Source organism: Neomonachus schauinslandi, chromosome 12 (genome assembly GCF_002201575.2).
Source record: "Neomonachus schauinslandi chromosome 12, ASM220157v2, whole genome shotgun sequence".
Lineage (NCBI taxonomy): Eukaryota > Metazoa > Chordata > Mammalia > Carnivora > Phocidae > Neomonachus > Neomonachus schauinslandi.
In genome coordinates, this window is record NC_058414.1 from 98,552,996 (window position 1) to 98,576,881 (window position 23,886).

Sequence of the window (23,886 nt, forward strand, 5' to 3'; positions counted from 1 at the left end):
AAGTAAATAAAATCTTAAAAAAAAAAAAAAAACAAACCCTAGGCTGGCTCAAGTTGGTCGAGCACATGACTATTGATCTCAGGGTTGTGAGTTCAAGCCCCATGCTGGGCATGGAGCCTACTTAAAAAAAAAAAAAAAAATCTAGTAAGCAATTCTCTAAAGTACACTCACCAAGGACTTCTATCAACATTTTTACTTATTTTACATATCAATAATAAAACTGTGTATTTTTTACTTAACACAGGCCAAGAATGCACACTCAAATTTCTCTCGTTTTATCTTCCTTCATCCTACCTCTATAAAGAATTAAATACCAGCATTTCATTACAAAAGCTATTGGGCTAGTGTTATCTGTGGAAATATGATGAAGTTTGTGTTTTATAAGCCCTTAGAATATTTCATAATGTACATTATCATTTAATAACATGCTGCCTAAAACCGTTTCAGTAAAAAGTTCTCAATTAACAAAACCTCTAAATCAACTGAAATTACAGAATACTGACCGACTTTTTCAAGCATAAGAACTATACGTTTCATCTTTTAAACATATTTTTAATCCCAGGTAGGATTTCTGCTTAACACTTTTCCTTTAGAGAATACTTTAACTAGGAAAGAATAGAAAAAGAGCAACACCACAAAGGCTTATGAAAAAATATATATCGGTTAAAAAAAAAAAAAATCACTGAGTGTTATCATTTTGGTAACGTTTTTTACTTATATTATTCTTGATTCACCTTGAAAAGAAAATTGTGTTTTATTTAAAATAAGTGATTATCAAGTAAGCAGATGACACATGAGTTACATACCATAAAATTCTGCTGTAGGGGAGACCAAGAATACATTATGGGTACTGAAGCAACAGCATTCAGAGTCTTTAATGGGATGACTTGTGTTGGAAAATCCAAGTCACTGGTCACTGAACACTAGAACAGAAAAAATAAAATTGACTCATAAGAATTAAAGGACAACCTTAAGCTGTCAACATATTATAAAGGGACACTGCCCACTTAGATAATTTTGAAAAGGAAATTCCTTAACCTAATGACACAACAAGGTACCTAAAAACCATGAGGGATTCTCTCCTTCTTACTTTCTTTTACTTAGTAGGGTGAAAAAAATGCTTCAGATTTTGCAAATTTTCAAAAGCTTCCAAGAACCCTTCCCATACTTACCAGTATCAATCAGAATCAAAAACAGCATTTGCTAGTCTCGGGTTAACTCACTATAAATTTCCTAGCTCGATGCTTAATTTTTTTATATCTCAACCACATGTAATAATATTATATATAACAAATATGCCTCTTAAATCTCGCTTAGTAAGAATATGGAAACTGTTAGGTTCAACTTTCTTATCTTTATCTTTCCTTTTAAAAAACCCAAGCATCATTTGCTGATATTACCAGATGATAAACAAAGATGAAGGGTAATAACAGATCTGAGTTTCAATCACAACAAAAGAAGTTCATATCCACTCTGCAAAAGTATAATCTCTAAATTAATAATAATAGCTAATATTATTAAGCACTTTCTATGTGCGAGGCACTATTTTAAACACATTACATGTCTTACCATATTTTGTCCCCATGACAACACTTGTAAGATGAGGACTAATTCTTAGCCCCCATTTTACAGGTGAGAAAAACTCAGGTGAAAAAAAGGTAAGTAACTGGCCCAAAGTCACACATTAGACAGGGCTAGAATTTAAACCCAGAAAGAAAGTCTGACTCTGGAGCCTCTGCTCTTGCCCACTACACAAACGGCCACGATACCGTATCTCTAGAATGTTTAAGTGCATCTACTCTCTTGAAATACCGTATTTCATCCAACCCGTGATGACCTCAATTTCAAGGCATTCCATTACTTTCTGTATCAGTGAGAAAATAATGTTGCCAGTTAAACTGTAACATAATGTGTTCTTATCACAGCAATTCTAAAGATGCATTCCAGCTTCAGATGTTAAAATGTTCAAAATTTTGCATCTTTGATTCTATGAAATACGGTAAAAATCTGTGCCCAAATGACCACAGCACTTTCTATCTTATCTAGGAATCCAGCTTTTCTTAAAGAGGACCATTACCTAATTATCAGGCTTCCAAGAACCTTCTCAAAAATACCCTTGGACATATATTCCTAATCTACAATCAGTGAAAATAGAGCAAAAAGAAGAATTGAAGGAGTAAAATGAAACAAAAAATCATATATAGACACACGCATATTTATTAAATGTTTAATTTTTATTTGAGAGGTCTCAAAAATAGCAGGACTAGATTTGGTGAAATTACAGTAAGAATCTCTGGCTTACAGGCCACACCTGGCCCTCAGTGTCTCATCAGGCCAGGGGGATAATCTTGCAATGGTCACAGTCACTGCAGCACAAAATAGTTCCTTCCTGGTGGAAGTGAAGGTTTAAAGGTAAGAGTTGTTAGAAAGAACTGTGACAGTGATTAATCCATTAATTTGCTTTCCAGAAGGGTCGAGATAAAGATACTACTACTAGAAAGCTCATAGCTCAAGTAAACGAGAAGGTATGAACAGTTCACTAATACTCCAGAGCCACCATCCCTCCCTATTCGGCGCTCTGGTCTCTGATACAGTTCTTCATCCATCCGTCCAATAACCCAATCATAATAGCAGTTAACATTTATTGAGCACGTACTATGTTGCAGGCACTGTGCTAAGTGCTTTGGATACGTCATCTTAGCCACTGCTCCTCTCGGCCTCCAGCGTCACAACCTCACAAATGAGGAGGAGACTGAGGCTCACGGAAGTTAAATAACTTGCCTAGTCAGAAAGGTAGAAAGTTACCAAGCCAGGATGGAAGCCTAAGTCTGACTCCGGCACCCACGCGCCTCCTCTCTGTGCTGCCCTCCTGCCCTCGAGATGCTCGCAGGGTCAGAGACCAAGCACAAGCGGGCCCGGGCTGCCGCCTGCCGGAGACGCCCTCTCCCCCAGGCCCCCTCTTAGTCCTCCTACTACCAAGGCACCTCTGCTCCTCCCTACCTAACTGCCTCACTGTGGGGCCAGGAGTGCTCCTAATTACTGAATCAAGTATTATACACTGTCCAGGAATTTTAAGTTCAAAGTAATTGTAATTTCTTACCAAAAAAATTAGAGTTTTGGGGTTTTGTTTTACAGTTGGAGGGAAGTAAATTAATACTGTGGCTTTAATTCTGAAGATTAGCCTCCTTTAGAGCTTGAGGGGGTGAGGGCAGCATGTTGCCTCTCCAACTCTAACTTACCCACCTGCTTTACTTAACATCTGAACCCAAGGTCATACTTAAGGCTAGACAGCTTAATATTCCATTCAACTACCAAACAGGAGGGACTTTGCTTCATCTGTTTGCTCTAAGGATGTAGAAAATGCTCTGAATCTACTGAATGAGGTCCGCTGATTTTTCCCCTCAACAGAAAGAACTTAGAGAAGCACAAAAATAAGATAGCAAAGGCTGCAGCACTAGGTACCACCTCCCAACCCGGCACCTCCGTCAGATCCCATCATCTCAACCCTGAGCCTATGAGAGTCACCAAGGGGCCAGAAATCAGCTCTCTGAGGGCAAAAGCAGCTGAGACAGTGTGGTTTTTCTCTGTCTCACAATTATACTCAGCACAGTGTCTCAAAAAAGAGTAGGCACTCAAAAAATGTTTCTGGAATGAACAGACTGCATTTGCTGATTTTGCCTAATGGAGATTTCACTCCAATTTCTCTTTAAGCTAAGAGAGCACCTACTTAGAAAATCGCAGGCCTATACCCACCTCATTATCTATATAGTATCTCTAGAAACCTAACCCATTCCTTAACTATTAACCTTAACTAATAACCATATTCCTTTCATTTATGAAATAATATTCAAATGCAAAAGCATTTGTTGGTAAAACAAGTTTGGGAATTCTTATTTATTGACTTAACAGGAAAATTACTCAAAAAATTCCAGTTACTTACCAGTAACTTTTTTTTCTTTGAAAATGTATCATCCTTGACAGTTTATGTAATTAAGTCTCATATCATTCAGAATATTGAAAAGGGTTTTGACCTCATGGGTCTCCAAAGCATTTTACCTGATCGGTCAAGTGTCCTGGACTCAGGAACTCACTAGGAGACCTACATCAACAAACAGAATTCTCCAATTCTCGTTCCTACTTGAGGATCACACAAGGAAGTTATCATAGGTGATTCATCATCAATGGTAAAGAAGGGAAAAAAAAAAACTATTAGTTATCAAGGATGCTACATTTTCAGAGAAACACAGCTTACTGGTAAGTGACCAGGTTCCTCTGAGGATGGATAGACTTACATCAACCAGCTGGTACAATAGGCGACTGTGTGGCTGGACCACTGGGAGCTGGAGAGGGAAGTCAAGCCAAAAATAGTAGTTGGAGGAGTACACAACCAAACTGAGACTCTTGGCAGAAGGCTGGTTCCAAGTAAAAACTGTGTTATGGAAAATCGTAGAGGGAAGAGCAGGTGAATGGCCTGCAGGGAAGGGAAAGAAATTAAGACACCCTACTATGTGCCAAGCACTGTGCTAGAGATTTTACCAAAGTTAACTTCTTTAAAATCCACCACTACCCTATGAGGTCGATATGACTCCCCATTTTACAGTGGGACATCCCAAAGGAAAATAGCCATGGCTATCTGGTCTCTGAACAATCTTTAAACATCAGAAGCGTGAAGTCCAACTTCCGTATAGTGGGGGGAAAAAAATACAGTCAGTTAGCCAAGTTAAAAATATTCTTGGATACTAGTTGATCCATTTAATTCATGCCAGAGACACAATGAACTGTTGATATTGTCTAACATCCTTCAGCCTTTCCAAGTAAAAACAGTAAGGAACCATCTGACATCTAAGGGGGTAAGGCATCAACTGCCACCCGGACTCTAGAGAAAAGCAGAGGATCATTTCTGAAACTGCCTCTATTCTTCAAAATCACAGCACAGAAAAGATAACACACCCAAATCTTAAGCTAGCCCTTCTGGTGAAAATGATAGTGTGTATAATTTAATTTCAGACTGCTTTTATGCAAAGAAGTCCTAAAGAAAAAAACTGGGATGAGTAAATACCAACTTTGGATCAAGAGAAGCTAGACAGAATGAGTCCCCAACCAGGTCTCGGAGGCTGATCGGGAGGAGGGGGGAGTACAAGACACGAGAGGTTCCAGTGGCAGAGGGTCAGAAATAAGCAGCGGGAAGAAAAATTCCTCAATCTTGACACAGACATATTCCTACAAGCAGCTAATCAAGGGTGCTGGGGCTAAGGAATCAAAGAGTGGCTCATAACCAGATTGTAAATTATGTCCACTTTTGTTGTCAAATATGTTATAGAGCCATCCCGGATTGGCGGAAGAACCTCTCTACCTGCAACATAGGGCTCTTGCTTCTGAGTTCACTTAAGCATTACAGAAAGATAGCATCCTCTAAGTGTCAGTTCTTACATCTCTTTTCAGAAGAAATGCGCGCTCACACGCATTTAACATAGAACACAGAACATTTGCAATGCAATTTCAGGAAGTTTAGACCCTTAAAACTCTTCCCTGAATCCTAATTTGAAAAGCCTAATCCCGAATGAAAGCAACCATAAATATATCAACCTAGTTAATCCTATTAAAACCCAATGCACAGGGAAAACCCAACGCAGTCTGGGGTCAGAAGGGGCTGTATTAAATCACTCCCCATAATCTGCAGTTTTGCTACAAACTCCAGTTTTGCTGAAGTAACTGGAAACCAGAAACTGAACAATAGCCAATACGTACGTTTTGGTAAAACTACAGAACACCCAAAAGGCACATGAAGCAGCTAACTGGAGCTGTGCAAACTCAAATACCGAATTCAAGAACAGTCCTATGAGTGGGAAATAAGATCATTTCTGTCCCTTAAAAAAAAAAAACCACACACTAAGAAATGGCAGACCGAGTACTACTGAAGCCCCTGGTTTCCATAAATCACGGCAGCACGCTCGTTCTGAAGCTTCCAGGAGTGGGTGTGGGGCTGAAAGCTACGGGGCAGCAGCAAATTACCGTGGAGAGGGCCAACACTGGCACCAGGCCATGGCCGCTGAGAAGCACGAAGTCCGGGCTCAGGGGCTAGATCTGCTCAGAGGGTAGATCGGGGACCACCAATCAGGTCAGCCAAGCCTGCTGATTTTTGCAATAAAGATTTATAACTGCTTTTTGATTGTTCACGGACTATCTACTAAGTAGTGTTGCAACAATGGAAAGCTAAATAGAAAAATACTAAAAACCAAATCCCCACTCATTGTTTATACCAAAGGAAATTCCTGGTAAGTGAAAACAACTAAACGGAAAGATGGAGAGGTAATTTATATAATCTTTACATTTTAAGCCTTTAGAAACACAGAAATCAAAAGAAATTCTAATTTGACTATATAAACATTTAAAACTTCTATAAATCAAAATATACCAGAAATAACATCAAAATGTTGGGGGGGGAGGCGGGGGAAATCTGTAAAACATGATTTAAAAAGGAGTATTTAATAAATATACAAAAGTCCTTAAAAACCCTAAGAAACAGTCCAACTTAATTTTAACAGATCCAACACCCTAACAGCCAATTATGAAATATAAACAAACAACAGAAACTTAACCTCATTGAATAAGTAATAAAAAGCAAACAAACTAATAACTTTTTACCTATCACACTGACAAAGATCCAGAAGACTGATATTATGCGTTGGGAACAGAGACAGACAGACACTACTATAAACAGGTGGTGGGGTATAGATGGAAAATCTTTTCAGGCAACACCGTGGTGACAGCCATAGAAATTTAAATATGCATATCCTCTTGACCAAGTTATTTTATTTCTAGGAACTCCTCCTACAAAATTACTCAAAGATACAAAGATGTAGATGAAGGGTACTGACCAAAATACTAATTGCAAAAGTAAAAAAATAAAAACCTAAATGTTCATCTATTAAGAACAGGGCAGTAGTATATTCACAGTATCAAACACTGCATTCTTAGAGACTGAGGACCTGGAAAGACATTGTAGAGTGATGGCCCAAAATGCAGAGGGTGGGGAGATGGGCAAAATGGGGGAGGACAGTGAGACAGTTTCCAGTTAGGGAATGACTAAGTCACAGGAATAGAAGGCACAGCAGGGGCACCTGGGTGGCTCAGTTGGTTGAGCAGCCGACGCTTGGTTTCGGCTCAGGTCATGATCTTAGGGTCATGATCTCAGGGTCGAGGGCTCAAGCCCCTTTGACCTCTGCACTCAACAGGGAATATTCTTGAGATTCTCTCTGCCCCTCCCCCCACACGCTCTCTTGCTCCCAACGTGCTCTCTAATAAATAAACTAATTAAAAAAAAATAAAAGGCACAGCCTAGGGAACATTACCAATTGTACGGGTACAGTGTACGGTGACAGATGGTGGCCACACTGGTGGTGAGCACAGCATGAGGTGCAGAGAAGTTGAATCACTATGTCCTACACCTGAAACTAATGTAACAGGGTGTGTAAACTATACTCAAAAAAAAAAAAAAAAAAAATTGGGGGGGACACCTGGATGGCTCAGTTGGTTGAGCGACTGCCTTCGGCTCAGGTCATGATCCTGGAGTCCCGGGATCGAGTTCTGCATCCGGCTCCCTGCTCAGCAGGGACGTCTGCTTCTCCCTGTGACCCTCCCCCCCTCTCGAATGTGCTCTCTCTCTCAAATAAATAAATGAAATCTTTAAAAAAAAATTTTTTTTTAAGTGATGGCCCAAATTGGCAGGCACATTTTATCTGGGCAGTAACCTTTTCAAATACAATATATTTTATTATTACTAATACGTTATATGTAGAAAAAGAGATGAGGAAGATTAAAAATCACAGAGGTTGGACTACAGGAACTTCTGCCTTCTGTTTCATGTATTTCAGTGTAATCTGAATTCTCAAGAGTCATTCTGCAGTGGCCTTTCGTCAGAGAGAACGACTGAAGTTTCATTAACCCGACAGATATTCACATGACCTGGTATAAAACTGCCTCAATCAATACAAGGTAGCTCATGAAATCTGTCCAACCCTCCCAAAATGGTACTCCAATAATATTCTTTTATGAAATCTATTAAGATAAAGCAGAATCCTAAGCAGTAAATTTAAGTCAATCCATGTTATCCCAGAAGTTCTAGGTCTAGTAAAATTTTATTTCTTCAGAGCAATAAACAATTTAACAAAGCAGGCTAGACAAGCATTTCTCATGCTTCAATCTGTTCTTAAAAGTAGCTGTCAAAATTTGGTTTTGCATTTTGGGAAAAGAACTGATCTTTGTAGATCAGTGATCTTTGATCTTGATCAATGATCTTAATCTTTGTAGTCAGTTAAACAGCTGACTATGTGTGTATATAAAACACCAACTATATACACAATGTTCTAGAAGAAAAACAGCAAATTGAAAGCAACTTCTGCTGGTTTATTAGGTGTACAAAATAAACACCTGACATCTGTGAAAAATTCACCTTCCGAATGTCAGATACAGAATCTTAAGTTAAACTCAGACATTAAGTATATGATATATATTTAATATGATAGTGATATATAAATGCAAACATCATAAGTGACCTTTCTTTTTTTTAAATGACCTCTTGGAATAGCATAAATCATTTACATTAGTTCCTTTCAAAAAAAAAAAAAAAAAAGGAAGTCCTCCTTTATGGTCATGTAAGAATCGTTCCATCTATTTCAGCCTAAGGAAAGCCAGAGAGGAAGCTAAGGCTACAGTGATCAGAAAAGTTGTATGGGTGGGAAGGACGGGCAGAGTTATCACAGGACTCAACTCTCCAAATAAATACCAATAAAAGGCTAAAGAAAGGCAAAGAGCTACAGTAAGCAACATGGAAACTAGTTCCTTGAGGCACCAAGAAAGGATGGTTGTGGGGACGCCTGGGTGGCTCAGTCGGTTAAGTGTCTGCCTTCGGCTCAGGTCATGATCCTGGGGTCCTGGGATCGAGTCCCGCATTGGGCTCCCTGCTTCGCGGGGAGCCTGCTTCTCCCTCTGCCTCTGTCTCTCTCTCTCTGTCTCTCATGAATAAATAAATAAAATCTTTAAAAAAAAAAAAAAAAAAGGATGGCTGTGTTCAGACTAAGAACCATCCATCTATTTCTAAGACATGAGAAAAATGACCTTGCTCCCTGCCGTATTTGCTCAAATGGCTCATGAGAACCTAGACCTACTGGTTCTACAATCCTGAAATTTACAAAGGAAAGAAAGCATGTTACTATATTGAAAGTTGAGAGTGTACTTAAGAGCACTAAATTATATACTGGGTACACTAGTGTATCATTTTTTCTTTGTAAATAGTAACAAAAATTTCTATTTACAATTAACTGAGGAAAGTGCATTACCAGTCAATAAATAATGCAATCAAGTGTTTACATGTAAATGAGACAATGTTAGCCTTCTCCTTCAATAAAAATAGTAAGTCCAAACTGCAAACATGTAACTTACATTGTTATTTTGATAGAAGACTCTCCACCACCCCCACAAAAAATTTGCAAATATCAAACGATAGATCATGAACTCATAGTCATTTCAAGTATTACTAGGAGGATCAAACCTGTATGTATTAAAAATGTTTTACTTCTTCATAAATGCGAGGACTATGATGTCTTTCTAATGATCCTGCTGTGTTAGGCATCCTGAAGAAGCCCCACATGTAAATATACACTAAAAATTCTATTTTCATTAGTAAACAAGACACAAAATTCCTACAAGAACATAAATTCTCCTGGGAATCTACAAATGCATACTGGCAGGATATTTTTAAATTACTAAACCAATCATACCACTTGCCCAGAAGACAGACATAATTTGAGCAAGCCTCTCTTTCAGTCATAATACACACAGGTAATAAAAATCTTGGTATGAAGATCAATGAAAATAAGTGCCATTTGGTTTTTAGCAAGAAATGAACAAATGTACAAAAAGAAATGCACTCATAAGAACTACAAGAGTTAACTCCTAAACCAGTTTCTTCATTAAAACTGGAAAAACAGACACATTGAAGAACAGGACTACCGATGCGAAGCCTTAGAGAAGATCAAGTTTTTTACTGGTAAGACAAAGTAACAAAAGTCAACTAGAAGCAACGGTTTTTTGGGGTTTTGTTTTGTTTTGTTTTGAAGCAATGGTTTTTAAAAACAGCCACATACTCTATCAATAAGGTATGCATCCCTTGGTCTGTGCTCATCATTTAGTGACATTTTTAAGGTGACTCCTCCTTAAAGAGATTAAAGAGCAAAGGAAATAAATGTAAAACATACCACCACTGTCTTCAAGAATTCAGGAGTATTTTTAAAAAGAAAAATATTGACACATTCTGTATAAAAATTATATGAGCAACACTGATTAGGTTCTGTAACCTCAACACCAAAAAATAAGTACCCACAAGTATCTTAGAAATACATATTAAGAAAACACTATACTGAAGACGGGGTCTCTAAGTTCAAGTGCAGGGCTCCTTGATCTGAAGTCAGCGTCTACAGCGGCCACTTCGTTAGATCAGGGAGTGTGACCTTTGTCAGACGTTCTTCACTAAAATAACCTAGATAAAAACCAGTCATTTTAAAACTGAGCACATCTACTTTACACGCACAGAAGGGATTAAAGTAGAAGACCTGAGTGAAAAACTGAAAATTGTCGTTGAACGGTCCTCATGCCGCAAAGGATTTAAACTGAAGACAGCACTTACAAAGGATCGGCTTATAAAAATAAGCAGTTAATTAAAACAATGTTATAACAGCACTTCCCAATGTTGAAAGCCACAGACTTTAGGTGTTTGGACCAACACTGCAGTCTGAACTTCTGCCAAGCCTACTACTAGGAAAGTCTTTGCAAAAACACACTAACTTTTATTTATCCTCCTGCTTCTGACCTACTTCAGACTCCAACTTTTAAAGCATATAAAAGAAACTGACATACAGCTGGGAATGCTCAAACTGAAGAAAAATAAAACGGGATACAGTCTCATCTACAAAATAAGGAGATTAGACAGAGATCATTAAAGTCCTTTTCAGTCCTCAAATTTTATTATTTTTATTGTGAGAACACCAAAAAGCTTATCACAAACTGCATAAACGCTCAGCTTCCAAAAGTCAGTGATAATGGTTTTAAAGGGGGTTGGGGGTGGGGGAAGTAAAAGATGAATCATTTGAAGCAGAATCAGCTATCAAGAGTAGCTCAAAAACTAACAGCCTTGACCAGGTCAGAGTTCCATGCAACAAAAACTGAGTTCCTGAGGCAGGGGGTGATTGCCGTCCTTTCCTCCTATTTTGTGAAAATGATTTTTCTCAATCTGTATGGGGTACTAAGTTTAGAAAACAATTCTGTTTTATTACAATGCTCATTTCTTCTTACTATTTCTCATATAAAGTCACGTTAAAAAGTTAGATATCTTTACATTTATCTCCATTTGACAAAACTAAAAGCAAAATTCAAGTAGTACTCATTTGAATGAACTGTCCTTAAAATTGTATTATGAACAACTCAAGTTTATGTACATCAACAATGAACTGTACTCATTCCCTAATGTGTCTGAGCAAAGTGTGCTCTTCTGGGCCCGCATCAGATCACTGGAGCAAGCAAACTGACTAGTCTTCCAAGGCCCAGTGTCCTCGTCCAGGGGGAGAAAAAGGCCTAATACAACTATCACAAAGATTAAAGGAGGTTCATGTGTGCAGAGTACCCAGCACATTGCCAGAAATCATTATTGCTGTGAACTTTTACTTATAAGATGGGCTTTCAGTAGCATTTTGAGAGTCGAAATGGGGGGCAAAAAGTAAGTATTCCATGGGTGCCTACTTACTTCTCCACATCCCTAAGATCTATCCTTCCGGGGAGAACAAACAAGGTTTCTTTTTCCTTTACCCTCAAAATTTCCAAAAGGTCACCAGACAAAACTTTCCAAAGAATTACTTAGAAGCCCCATCCTTCTCCCTTTTGAGAACATTCTGACTTGCGTAGAAATGTCATTTACCTCTACCAGGTAGGCCTGACCTGTCCCAGACGATGCAGAAGGTGTCAGCAGCATAGAATACATATTTACACAACTGCAAGCCCAAGCTTTAAAGAGCTGTCACCTGACAAAATGAATAAATGACTAAGAATCATTCCAAGTCATGTGTCACCACCAAGACCACCAGAGCATGATCACAGTCATCACAGGACCAAGCTACTGTGACAGGACTGACAAGTCCAAGGCCAGCGTGTCTCATGTGCTAGCCAATTACTGCTTATTACAATTTTTTGTTAAGTATCACATCCTCACTGAAAACTTATTTTAGAATAGATCCCACTGTCTAGATGCTTCCTGTGTTTAGACACTCAAAGAAACAACCATCCACTGTGTGGTATGATGTACACTCCGAATCACTTCCTTCCTTGTTCTTGTTTGGGTGCCCTTTCCACCAGCATCCCACCTCCTATGTCGTGTTTTCCTGTATAGACAGGTACTTACACTGCAGTGCTTTACCCAAAACCCTACTGATCAGTTCGATACGTTTTTCAGATTCTGCCATTTTCTTTCTTTTCTTTCTTTTTTTTTTTTTAACAGGCCCCCCACGGGGGGGGGGGGGGGGGGCAGGGGCTTGAACTCACAACCCTGAGATCAAGACCTGAGCTGAGATCAAGACTCAGACACTTAACCAACTGAGCCATCCAGGTGCCCCAGGCTTCTGCCATTTTCTTTTCATTTTACTGCCACTGTGTTTTATGTGTCTTTTAATTATAAAACCTGCCATACATTTATTGCCTTCTTTTGAAAATAGGATTAAGATCTATCACCTTCCTTCAGAAAATGCTATAGAAAAGGACTTCTGATCTCTCAACATTGAATTTAAAAATTCTTAGAGCCTTAGAATTTGAACAAAACGTTCAAATAATAAAAAACTTTCATAGTCCATGAACATGAATGAAAAGGAAACATTTCTTATAGCATAGCTAATTTATATTAAGGGGCAGGAAAAAAAACTGTGAGTCAGAAAGCCTTGCTCTAAACAGTGATCTGATGAGGCCGTTAAAGAGCATTTAACTTAACAGTTTTTTTTAATCAACAATCCTATAAAAATCTACACACCTACCTGGTAACAGTGAAAATATATGCTAAACACTACAGCTCTCGTATAGGAGTAACTAGTAGGTTACCTAAGGCAGCCACTCATAGTTGCACATGAAAAAGAAAGAACAATAAAAAGATGGACATCCTGAGGTAAATGACTTCCTATCAATAACCAACCAACATTGCAACAGCAAAAACCAGAATGCACTGATAATTACTACAGTGCGTGAGTTAACCAACCTCCCTGGTCCCGCGCAATGAGCTCACAGAAGTCAGGATGTGCACAGGCTGTATCCTTCGCTGCTTCCATTCTTGGTTTAAGATTTCCGTTCTTTCCAAAATTTTCTGACGATTGGAACTAAACATACTCTTTAAAAAAATGAAGGAGAGGAGAAGAGAAATTGTTCATTGTTAGAAAATTCATAGTATCTCTAACGCAGGTTAAAATCTAGTGATTTCTCAAAAATAACAGGAGCATTCCTTCAAACACATACAGATTTTAAACTAAACTGTAGTTTCCCACATTCGAATAACACAAAAGCACCACACGGATTATTTTATTAAGAGTGGGCGGGGACCAGAAAATCATTCCATCCTTTCTTTGTTAACATCATATAAAAACAAAATCACAATGACTTTAGAAACATAAAACCCTGAAACACATCCCTTTATATTTGGGTCCCCAATCTGCATGTGCAACACAAAGGATACACTAAAAAGATAGTGATTTCAAAGCAGAGTGACTAGCCATTAGATTACAATCTTTCCATTCTCGATACCGTGCCTGGGACCATCTTTAGGTTAATTAAGACAGATCAAGGCCCTGGGTTTCCCAGCCTTCATTTATCTTACTACAAATATGATCTTGGCTGAAAATGGACTTATCTTGCAAATTGAAACTTATCTTGGGGGGAGGGGGGGGACGATCCTTAACCTTAACCATGGGTGCGCTCCACAGAAGATAAAAGCTGTACCTTCACTTCGTCAGCCCGCCTGAACCGCTTGAGCTGCCGCAGTCGCATGTACTCTGATTTTACACGCTTGCGCCAACAAACCGGTCCCTTCTCAGATTTCTTCCCAGTCTGGCCCATGATTATTCTAAAAGCAATGGTTTCATATTAAAATCACTAATCTAACCAGCCTGAATATGATCACTTGTGCTTTCATCCCCAGCAAACTAACAGTCAACAAAAGAAACAGTACATGATGCCGGTGACACGTGCGAGAAGAGTGCTCACTCAGGCTGCAGGGTTACATCCGTAAAACAGTTCGTTCACCGTCTAAGTTTTGATTGAATACAACTTTTAAAAGATATTTTTATTGACAAAGGCTCTCCACTCCTAAAAAGCAGCCGTCTTACGGAAATGTGATCCCATTACAGAAAGGAAGCATACTACAACAAGCTAGTTTTTAGTCTATGAGATCCACACTTCTGGAGGAAAAAAAAATGTAGACACGTTACTCTAAGTTTTTCATCATTAAGTCAGCAGGTACAGGCATAAATGAATAACATAACTGAAAAAGAGAAATGTGAAAAAGAAAAATGTACACGCAGCAATAAAGTAAAAAATATATAGTACAACGTACAACAAATGTACAAATGAAAGCGGTCCCCCGGAACACACTTTTAACCGTGCTTCTCGCCGTCAACACTGAGAAGTCTGTATTTCTGCCTCTTGTACACCTTTACTCACATGAGGGGTTTCTCGGCTAGCAAACCAGAAATGCAGCAAGTGCCAAGTAAATTCTTCAGCCTTATCTTCAGTTGCAGGCTCTAGGAACCAATTATGTTTAAATGTGGGGACAGCCTATAGTCCCCCAGATGCCTAAGTCAACCGACAGAGTAGTCCCCATTTTAAGTCTAAACAAGTGTCCTCTTCTAGAACATCTGCTTCTCAAAGTATTAAAATCACACTTGTGCCTTCAAAAGATTAGGACATTTCTCTGTCAGACGGTGCAAAGGTGGTGCCACATTAGGGATGTTTGCTTTCATTTATCTAGGAACAAAGGGAAGCCAGAATTTTTTAAATAAAAGGGAAGGGGGAGACTGACATTCTGGAAAGAGCCGCTGAGCAGCAGAGGGGGTTAGACAGGGCTGAAGTAGTCTTCCCACAAGAGAGGAGGGTAGCTTCTCCCACCTCCCACCACACTGGTGATGAGGAAAGTAAAGGAATTCAAGAGTCACTTAAGAGAAAACTTGGTGATGACTTAAATATGGGAGTGGATGGTGTTCTGGCTTGAATAGCCAGTAACTAAGCAGGGCTTCATTTACCTGTCCACATAAAACCCTTGGGCACAGAGAAATCACCTAAGGAGACAAGATTTAGAGAAAACAGGCCGGAGGTCAGTGGCTAACTTTCTGTCAGAATACCCACCCACCAATGACAAAGAAAGCAGCCTCGTGGATTACTCAGGCTGAAAGAGGGGCGAGATAAGCACAGGATAACCGACTACTAGGAACCCGGCCCTGAATATACAAAGATAAATGACACAGAACTTGCCCTCGTGGAGCTTAGGTCCCACCCAACAAGCTGAAGAGAAGAAAATACAGTATGAGACATACAGGAAAAAGTCCAGGGGAGGGAGTGGCAGGAAAGGTGACAACTCAACCTTCAAAGTTGAGCTGGATTTCCAAAGGCCAAGAAAGAACAGAAGGGACCCTAAGGTATGAGCAGGGAACAGCTGGTGGGGCTCTGCCAAGATAACAAAGACGGACACCAAACCAGCTGAAGACCCCAAATTACAAGCACTGAGGGAATGAGAAGAATGAAGAGATTTCAGAACTTGAGCTAAGTCAGTTGGATGAGGCCACAGAGATAACTGAGAAGGTTCCAAGCGTGACCTTGCCTTTGGGAGCAAAGGCAGACCCAGTAAGACTGGACTCAGGAAGATGACCCCATCTTTGAGGCAAAGTACAAGTGAGGATGACAGAAGATGGTGAGGTAGGCCAAAAAGACACCGAAGTCAGGAAAAAAATGGGCTTTATTTAAGAAATAACTGTGGTAATCATATGCTTTCATATCTGCTAGTTAAGAGATGAGCTCAAGTAAGTCTATACAAATTATTTTCAGACCTGTAGCACTTCAAAGGCCTAGGAACTAGAAGGGAAAGCCATCAGATAAAAAGGGATTATCCTGCTTCATTAGCTCCCAGACTAACCCACAACTAGTCCATCCGCAGCCTTGACAAATTCTCGGTCCTGTGCAGGTGATACCCCTGCACCTGACGGAACTTGGGAGCAGGGTCCTGGCACTACCTTGCCCCCAGCATGCGGTACCCGGGGGTACCACAGTTCATTTAAGGTGCACATCTGCGCTGGTGAAGAGATAGCGTTACATCAGTTAGCATTCGGTGTTCTCATAATAGAACCTCCCTGTGGAAGAGTGTGGAGTCCCTTCCATGGTGTTCCTACCATTAGTAACAACGTCTCTGATGAAGTATGTCACAACAAAAGTCTCTCTGACCAAAAGTATTAATTGTACAAGTTGCAAGATAAGAACACAACATTTCAAAATTGATTCTGGAACCAACCTCTCTGTAAGATGGCATGTATGGCAAGATTTCCATGTTTAGAAATTTCACACAGCTCTTCCAAATAAAGAAGTATATAAGTGAAGGTGTTACGCTACAGGATGATCTGGTAACTATGCACAATAGAGAGAAATAAAAAAAATTACGGTAGGGGCGCCTGGGTGGCTCAGTTGGTTAAGCAGCTGCCTTTGGCTCAAGTCATGATCCTGGAGTCCGGGGATCGAGTCCCATATCGGGCTCCTGCTTGGCGGAGAGTCTGCTTCTCCCTCTGACCCTCCCCCTTCTCATACTCTCTTTCTCTCTCTCTCAAATAAAAATCTTTTAAAAAGAAAAGAAAAATTATGGTAATTCACCTATGGGAATTATCCAAATACAAGGATCATGACCTCTGAATAACAATCTAAGAAATAAATCTAAAAGTGTGCAGACTGTTCTTTGAACCCATAGGGATAAACAGGCTAGTCAACTAAAAAAGTAATGAAATTTAAGGTACCATTTAGAAGAATGTTTTACAATAAATCCCCTCCCACTATCATAGCATTTACAACATATTAAAATCATATTTTCATGTTTTTCACTCCAGTTCATCCGCACTGGAAGTTCTTCAGTAGCAAGAACCGTTCTTATTCATTTTAAAATCTCAGAGCCTGGCTGTGTGCCTGGCAAATACATTATTTTTTTGAGAGAGAGAAAAAGAGAGCGCGCTCGCGCGTGCGCACACAAGCGGGGGGGAGGGGCAGAGAGAGAGGGAGAAATAGGCTCCCCACTGAGCAGGATCTCAGGACCCTGAGATCAGGACCTGAGCCAAAGGCTTAACCAACGGAGCCACCCAGGCGCCCCTGGCAAATACATTTTAAAACAAACAAAAACAAAACACGTCTACTAACATATACCAATGGTGAACTGCTCACAAAGTCTAGGTGTGCCACAAGGTATGAAAAGGAAGGGTGGGGACTCCCAGGCGTGGGCAAGGAAAATGAGGGAAATGTACCCCACCACCAAGAAACCGCCAAGGAGATGAGTCTCAGGACAATTCAGACCCCACGGTCAAGAGATCCTGAATATAAAACCTGGAGCTTCTGGAATTTCTTTTTACTAAGGAAGTACTACAGGGATGACATCAATACCTCCAAGTTGGTTGCAAACACCAAACACAGAATCACCTAGTTCTAAGCATGCAGTAAGCCTCCAAACGTCAGCCAGCCCCTCACCCTTCCCAATGAATGACAGCCTCGAACGAGGTCTTCTGATTCTGCTTTCCACCATACCACAGCCCAGTAAGGATTAAGTTCCAAACATTCATATACTGGCAGAAAGAAACCCGTATTAAAATAACGTGCCAGGGGTGCCTGGGTGGCTCAGTCGTTAAGCGTCTGCCTTCGGCTCAGGTCATGATCCCAGGGTCCTGGGATCGAGCCCCGCATCGGGCTCCCTGCTCCGCGGGAAGCCTGCTTCTCCCTCTCCCACTCCCCCTGCTTGTGTTCCTTCTCTCACTGTGTCTCTATCAAATAAATAAAATCTTTAAAAATAAAATAACGTGCCATTAAATGGATGAGGACTAGGGCGCTGGGTGGCTTAATCAGTTAAACGTCAGACTCTTGGTTTTGGCGCAGGTCACGATCTCATCATCATGGGATCGAGCCCCGCGTCTGGCTCTGAGTGTGGAGCCAGCTTCAGATTCTCTCTCCCTCTCTGTCCTGCTCTCTCTATCAAATAAATAAATAAAATACTTAAAAATAAATAAATAAATTTTAAAAATGGATGAGGATCTGTAAATACGTCCAATTTTCAGATTTCTCGTTCAAAAGACTTGTTTAGTTTCATAAGTAAAATGGCACTAGCAGGATTTTTGTCCCGGATATGGAAAGGACTTCTTTTATTCAAAACAGAGTACAGCTCTAGTCGCTAAAACAAGACTCTACCCACATACAGTAAAACTAAAACAACAGGTTTTAATTCAAAAGACAAACCAGATTATGGCAGGAAACCATCAAAACCTTCATACAATGCAGTAAAACCTTACAGAATAACATAAATATAGTTTACATAAAATTAAGGAAAATTACATAGTCTACAGTCTATTTTATGAATCAAACCAAGCTCTAACAGCCTGCACACCATGCCCTTGTAAGCCAGCTTTGCCCCACCAGAGCAGACATGGTGTCGTCTGTGCCACCCCGCATCAGCTCACCTTCTCTGGAAACTTCCCACCAACCCTCCTCTGAGGACTACCACCTACATGGCACCAGGGCCACCGCTCCCTGCCGACAGTCACCAGTACACACTGGATACAGGACCAGACTGGTCTGGTCACAGGGAAAATCTCAGGAGGCTCCCTGCAAAGTGAGGACAAGAATGCTCACTCTTTTCCACTTAGATTCAAACCTGGATATACATTGCCCAAACAACTGCTGGAATCCAACTCACAAACATGAGAAGAGCCTGCAAAAACCAGTCAATAACAGCAAAAGAAAAAACACCCAAAGCCAAGAAATGGACTCTAATCACCTCCCGAGCCCTGAACCAGGCATGCTTTGCCAAACCCAACTCCAGAACTTCAGTTACGAGCCAAGAAAATCCTTTTTTTTTTTTTTTTCTTAAACCAGTCTGGATTAGGTGTTCTTGCCACGTGAAATACAGAGGGGTCTGAGATACATTCTTGGTATTGGGATTACATGTACAACAATGCCTGAAGTAAGAGAGATGTGCTCTGGTGACCACCTCCTCAGAGGGACCAGTTACAATAGGGTGGCTCTGCTTCCTGCACACCTGGTAAGGAGCCCCGCCCTCTCGGGTTTCGACAGCCCCAGTCTTGTGCCAGGACACAAGTCTCCACCCCTTAAGGGACCAGGACACAAAGCCCAAGAATCAGCTTTCTTCTCTCGCAGGTCCAACCGGTGAAGGGCCTTTACCTGAGGTGGCATCCTTGCCCCTCCCTACTGAGTGACCAATGACAAAAAATTAAAAAAAAAAAAAAGTTCCCTAGGCATTTTCAGTTCCTCTGATGCCTTTCTTTAAAGGTTCTTCATTCCTAAATGATTTGCTGAATCAAGGCACTGGCCATTTTTTTAGTCTTGCTGGGTTCTGCTTCTACTTAAGAAAACTAAATAATAAACTAGATGTACTACTCAGCCTCCCTAACTAAATTAATAGCATTACCTCTGACTCTTTACTATCAGACTCAGTAAGGTCAAATCCAAACCTACCAAAATTTAAGTAATACGACTGCAATATTCTTGATGTCCTTCCCTAACTAAGACGTCTTTTTACTTCCCAGTGAGACTGCCATCAAATTGCCGACTCTGAAAAACTGCCAGTCTTCAACAGTGTTTGTTTCAAATGCTTTGACGGTAGCTGTTCGTCTCATTTAATAATTGCATTTTTTTATTTTTTTTTAAGTTGAGCTCTGTGCCCAACACGGGGCTCAAACTCATGACCCCTAGATCAAATCTCATGCTCTACCGACTCAGCCAGCCAGGCACCCCAATTCTTTAAAAATTTATTTATTTTAGAGAGAGAGGGAGAGAGAAAAAGAATCCTCAAGCAGACTACCCACTGAACCCTGAGCACGGAGCCCGATGGCGGCAGGGCTCAATCCCAGGACCCTGAGATCATGACCTGAGCCAAAATCAAGAGCTGGTCCCTTAAACAACTGAGCCACCCAGGCGCCCCTCATTTATTTTTTAAGTTAAAATCCACTGCTTTAAAAAAAACAAAAAATAAATTAACAGTAATTAAGATTTGTAGGTAAGGAAGAAAAAATATAAAGAGAATTTAGAGAGACATATAAATGTTACCCTTGGTAAAAGATAAAAATTAATTACCTTCATGGAACACTACATCTAAATCTAATGATGTAATGTATGGGGATTAACATAACAATAAAAAAAATTTTTAAAAATTAATTACCTGAGAAGCAGATCTTATGCCGAAGGGGAAATAAAGACAACGTGGCCTGTGAAAAGGAAGACAGAGAGTGAGGGGTCCAGTGGCCCAGCCCTTCGGCACTGCGCTAGGGGTCGCCTCAGGCCATCAATCAAGTGTTAGGTCTGTATGGATTCTGAGGCCGGGCTATGTTCTAGCTCAGCCAAAGCTGGAACAATTTGAGTAGCAAAGTCGCAATGTTATTGTGTTATAACCGATTACCAAAATAAGTATCCATGAGTCCATGATATGAATAAGTGATTAACAAGTAAATGGGGGAAGAAGGGACAAATCTTCCTTACAGGGAATTCCAAATAGTAATAACACATGTATCCTTCTCTAACCTGGGAGGTCGAACTCAGGTCCCTTCCCCGTGAGCAGGGGCTGGACTCAGTCACTCACTTCCACAGCAGAGTGTGGTGTGGGAAACAGTAATATCCCAGCAGAGAAGCCTGGAAGGCACCACCCTCACCCCAAACGATTATGGATAAAAGATCAGGGACAAGCCATGTTGCCATCGTGTACCCCCTCAACGTGATGTGATAAGAAGGACATTTCACCTTTGTGGTATTCTTCCCCAAAACCTCATAACCCATAACCTCAGTCTTAGCGCACAAAAACATCAGATAAACCCAAACTGAAGGACATTTCTACAAAATACCTGACCAGTATTCCTCAAAACTATCAAGAGATCATGAAAACAATGAGAGGCCTGAAGAACCATCACAGATCTGAAGGCCTAAGGAGATAACTAAATGCTGTGTGGTGCCCTGGCCAGGATCCCGGGACAGAAAAAGGATATCAGTGGAAAAACTGGTAAAATCCAAATAAAGTCTCCAGTTTAATTAATAGTAACATATTGACGTTGGTTTCTACGTTTGATAAATGTACCAGGGTTACAGAAATCTAAACTTATTCCAAAATAAAGTTTGAAAGAAAAAACAGAGAGGGAATTAAATTATACAACAACCCAATGTAAAAACATTCACTTTTAAAATGACATCCACTGTGCTCGCTTCGGCAGCACATATAAAATGACATCCACTTTTGGGGCACCTGGCTGGTTCCACTGGTGGAAGCATGTGACTCCCAATCTCAGGGTTATAAGTTTGGGCCCCAAGTTGAGTGTAGAGATTACTTAAAAACAAAATCTTTAATTTAAATAAATACATTTAAATAAATAAATACATTTAAATAAATAAATACATTTAAATTTTAAAAATGACATCCACTTTTAAAAATTATCAACAGAACAAAACCACATAAAAAATGTGATATAAAATGTTAAACAGGAGGAAAAAAAAACAAAAAAAATGCACCAATGATTAGAACTATTTAAAAACAGTTGGTTAAGTTGGAACAGTTGGTTAAGCAGTTCTTGGTTTCCGCTCAGGTCGTGACCTCAGGGTCGTGAGACTGAGCCCCAAGTCGGGCTCCACACTCAGCCTAGAGTCTGCTTAAGACTCCCTCTCCCCCTGCCCCTCCCCGTCCCAGCACTGTACTTGCTCTCTCTAAAATAAATAAATAAATCTTAAAAAAAAAAAAAAAAGGTTAAAAGCAGGTAGTAATTAAGGCAGTTGGTACTTTTATAAACCTTAACTTCAAACAAAATTGAGGGAAAATTCCCACGTATAATTGTACTATTTTAAAACTCAGATAACATTATACTTGAACAATTTAAAAAGAGGGAAAAAAACTCCATAAAAGCTTTAAGATGGTGTCTACTTAAGATAATGCACATTTTGGCTACACTAATAGAAATACAGAATCTGAACCAAGGAAAGTAATCATGCCCTGATTTCACATGCACTGATCAGAAGAACCAAAAGGATTCCACGCAATTCAAGTCTAGTTTAGCTGTGCTTAAGATGGTCAGACGTCTCTGCCCCAGCTGGCAAGAGAGCATCAAGCACATTACACAGAAAAGAGCCTCTGAGTTTAGAGTCTGAATAGAGAGAAGTGTTAATATACATTCACTCATTCAACACCTATTTAGTGAACATCCCACACATACCAGGTACTATTAAAGAAACTGAACACTTAGCAGTAAATAAAACAGACAAAAATCTGTAACCCCAGAGAACTTAAAACCTACTTGGATGGAAATGATCAAAAACAAAGTAAAACGGTTAGTATGCAAGACAGACAGTGCTGAATGCTATGAAAGACACCAAACAGGTAAGTACGGGAAGGCAGGTATGGTAAGTTGACAAACAAACGAACCTGTGCCAAGGGCACTCAGCACCCTACGCCTTTGCAAAGCCAAGGGGATACAGAGATCCCACCAACCAGCAAACCCAGTAGTGAAATATGCAGCACAGTATTTTCCAGTAAGGATTCCAAAATAATTGGATTAAATATTGATTCACTATAGATCTCACCACTCCACAATGCTCCAGTGATCAACACAGCTTCACAGGATATCAACTGGCATTAAAACTGGCATTCAAGGACTGCTAGGTGCCACCATTCAGGTTAACTACTAGGTCTGATTATCCTGAAAGTTAACTTGCCATTTTATAAAATATATTTATGCAAACAGCCATGAGCTGTGTTAGTATTATTAAGCCAAATTAAATAAACAGATTTATTATAAAACTGGTCCTGAGGCTATGGCATTCTGTTACAAGCTCTCCTGTTGGCTATTCAGCTTTAACCAAATAGCATCATTAAATATGTGCTGCTGATATGACTAGTGTTTAATTTGTAGCAACTCCACTTTGGTTTTACCATAAGAAGATTTTATCTGTACATTTTCAAGGAATATATAAAGTCAAGTCAACCCTCAGATTAGATTTAACACTCAAATTTGAAAAACATATTAGGAAAAACTGGAGCACTGAAGTAATTCAGGAATAAAGTGAGATGGGCTCTGACTGGGTTGACAGCAATATGAATGAAGAAAAAAGATACCAAGAGACACTCTAAAATTAAAAACCCCAAAATTAAATCCAAAAAAATAAATAACTAAATTAAGAATCCAGATGCACTTATACGAAGAGAAAAAAAAAAAAAGATCAAAAGAGGAAGAATTTGGACCTTAGGATGCAAACGGAGATGTTAATTCCTCACATGGCCATTCCTAGCACAGACAAGCAGAATGATGGGCAGTTAGAGGAAACACACCATTCTTCTCAAGCATCTGGTCTCAGGACCTCTTTAGTTTCTCTGGGCTGTAACTACGGGTATTTAGCATCTTAGAAATTACAACCTGAGAAATTTTTAAAACATAACTCATTTAAAAATAGTAATAGCAAACCTTTACATGTTAATAGAAATAACACATTTTAATTTAAAAACTATTTTCCTTTCTAAAAAAAAAAATTAGTGAGTGGTATTGTTTTACATTTTTGCCAATTTTTTAAAAATATGTCTTAATAGAA

The 23,886-nt window shown here is 39.7% G+C and overlaps 1 protein-coding gene across 5 annotated transcripts in view; it reads right to left on the minus strand.

The window, feature by feature from the left end:
- Positions 1–14,158, minus strand: part of EZH2 (enhancer of zeste 2 polycomb repressive complex 2 subunit) — a 39,666-nt gene extending 25,508 nt beyond the window's left edge. For 2 of the 5 annotated variants that reach the window (XM_044920281.1, XM_044920280.1), the window contains exons 1-3: positions 14,023–14,158; positions 13,316–13,417; positions 807–923 (exon numbers count right to left, since the gene is read on the minus strand). In XM_044920281.1, the coding sequence (XP_044776216.1) occupies positions 807–923; positions 13,316–13,417; positions 14,023–14,139 (336 nt within the window). In that variant the 5' untranslated portion in view covers positions 14,140–14,158. Of the gene's footprint in view, positions 1–806; positions 924–13,288; positions 13,418–14,022 lie in introns of all 5 variants that reach the window. The other 3 variants (XM_021693050.2, XM_021693049.2, XM_021693048.2) reach the window with 2 other exon arrangements.
- Positions 14,159–23,886: the final 9,728 nt, after the last annotated feature.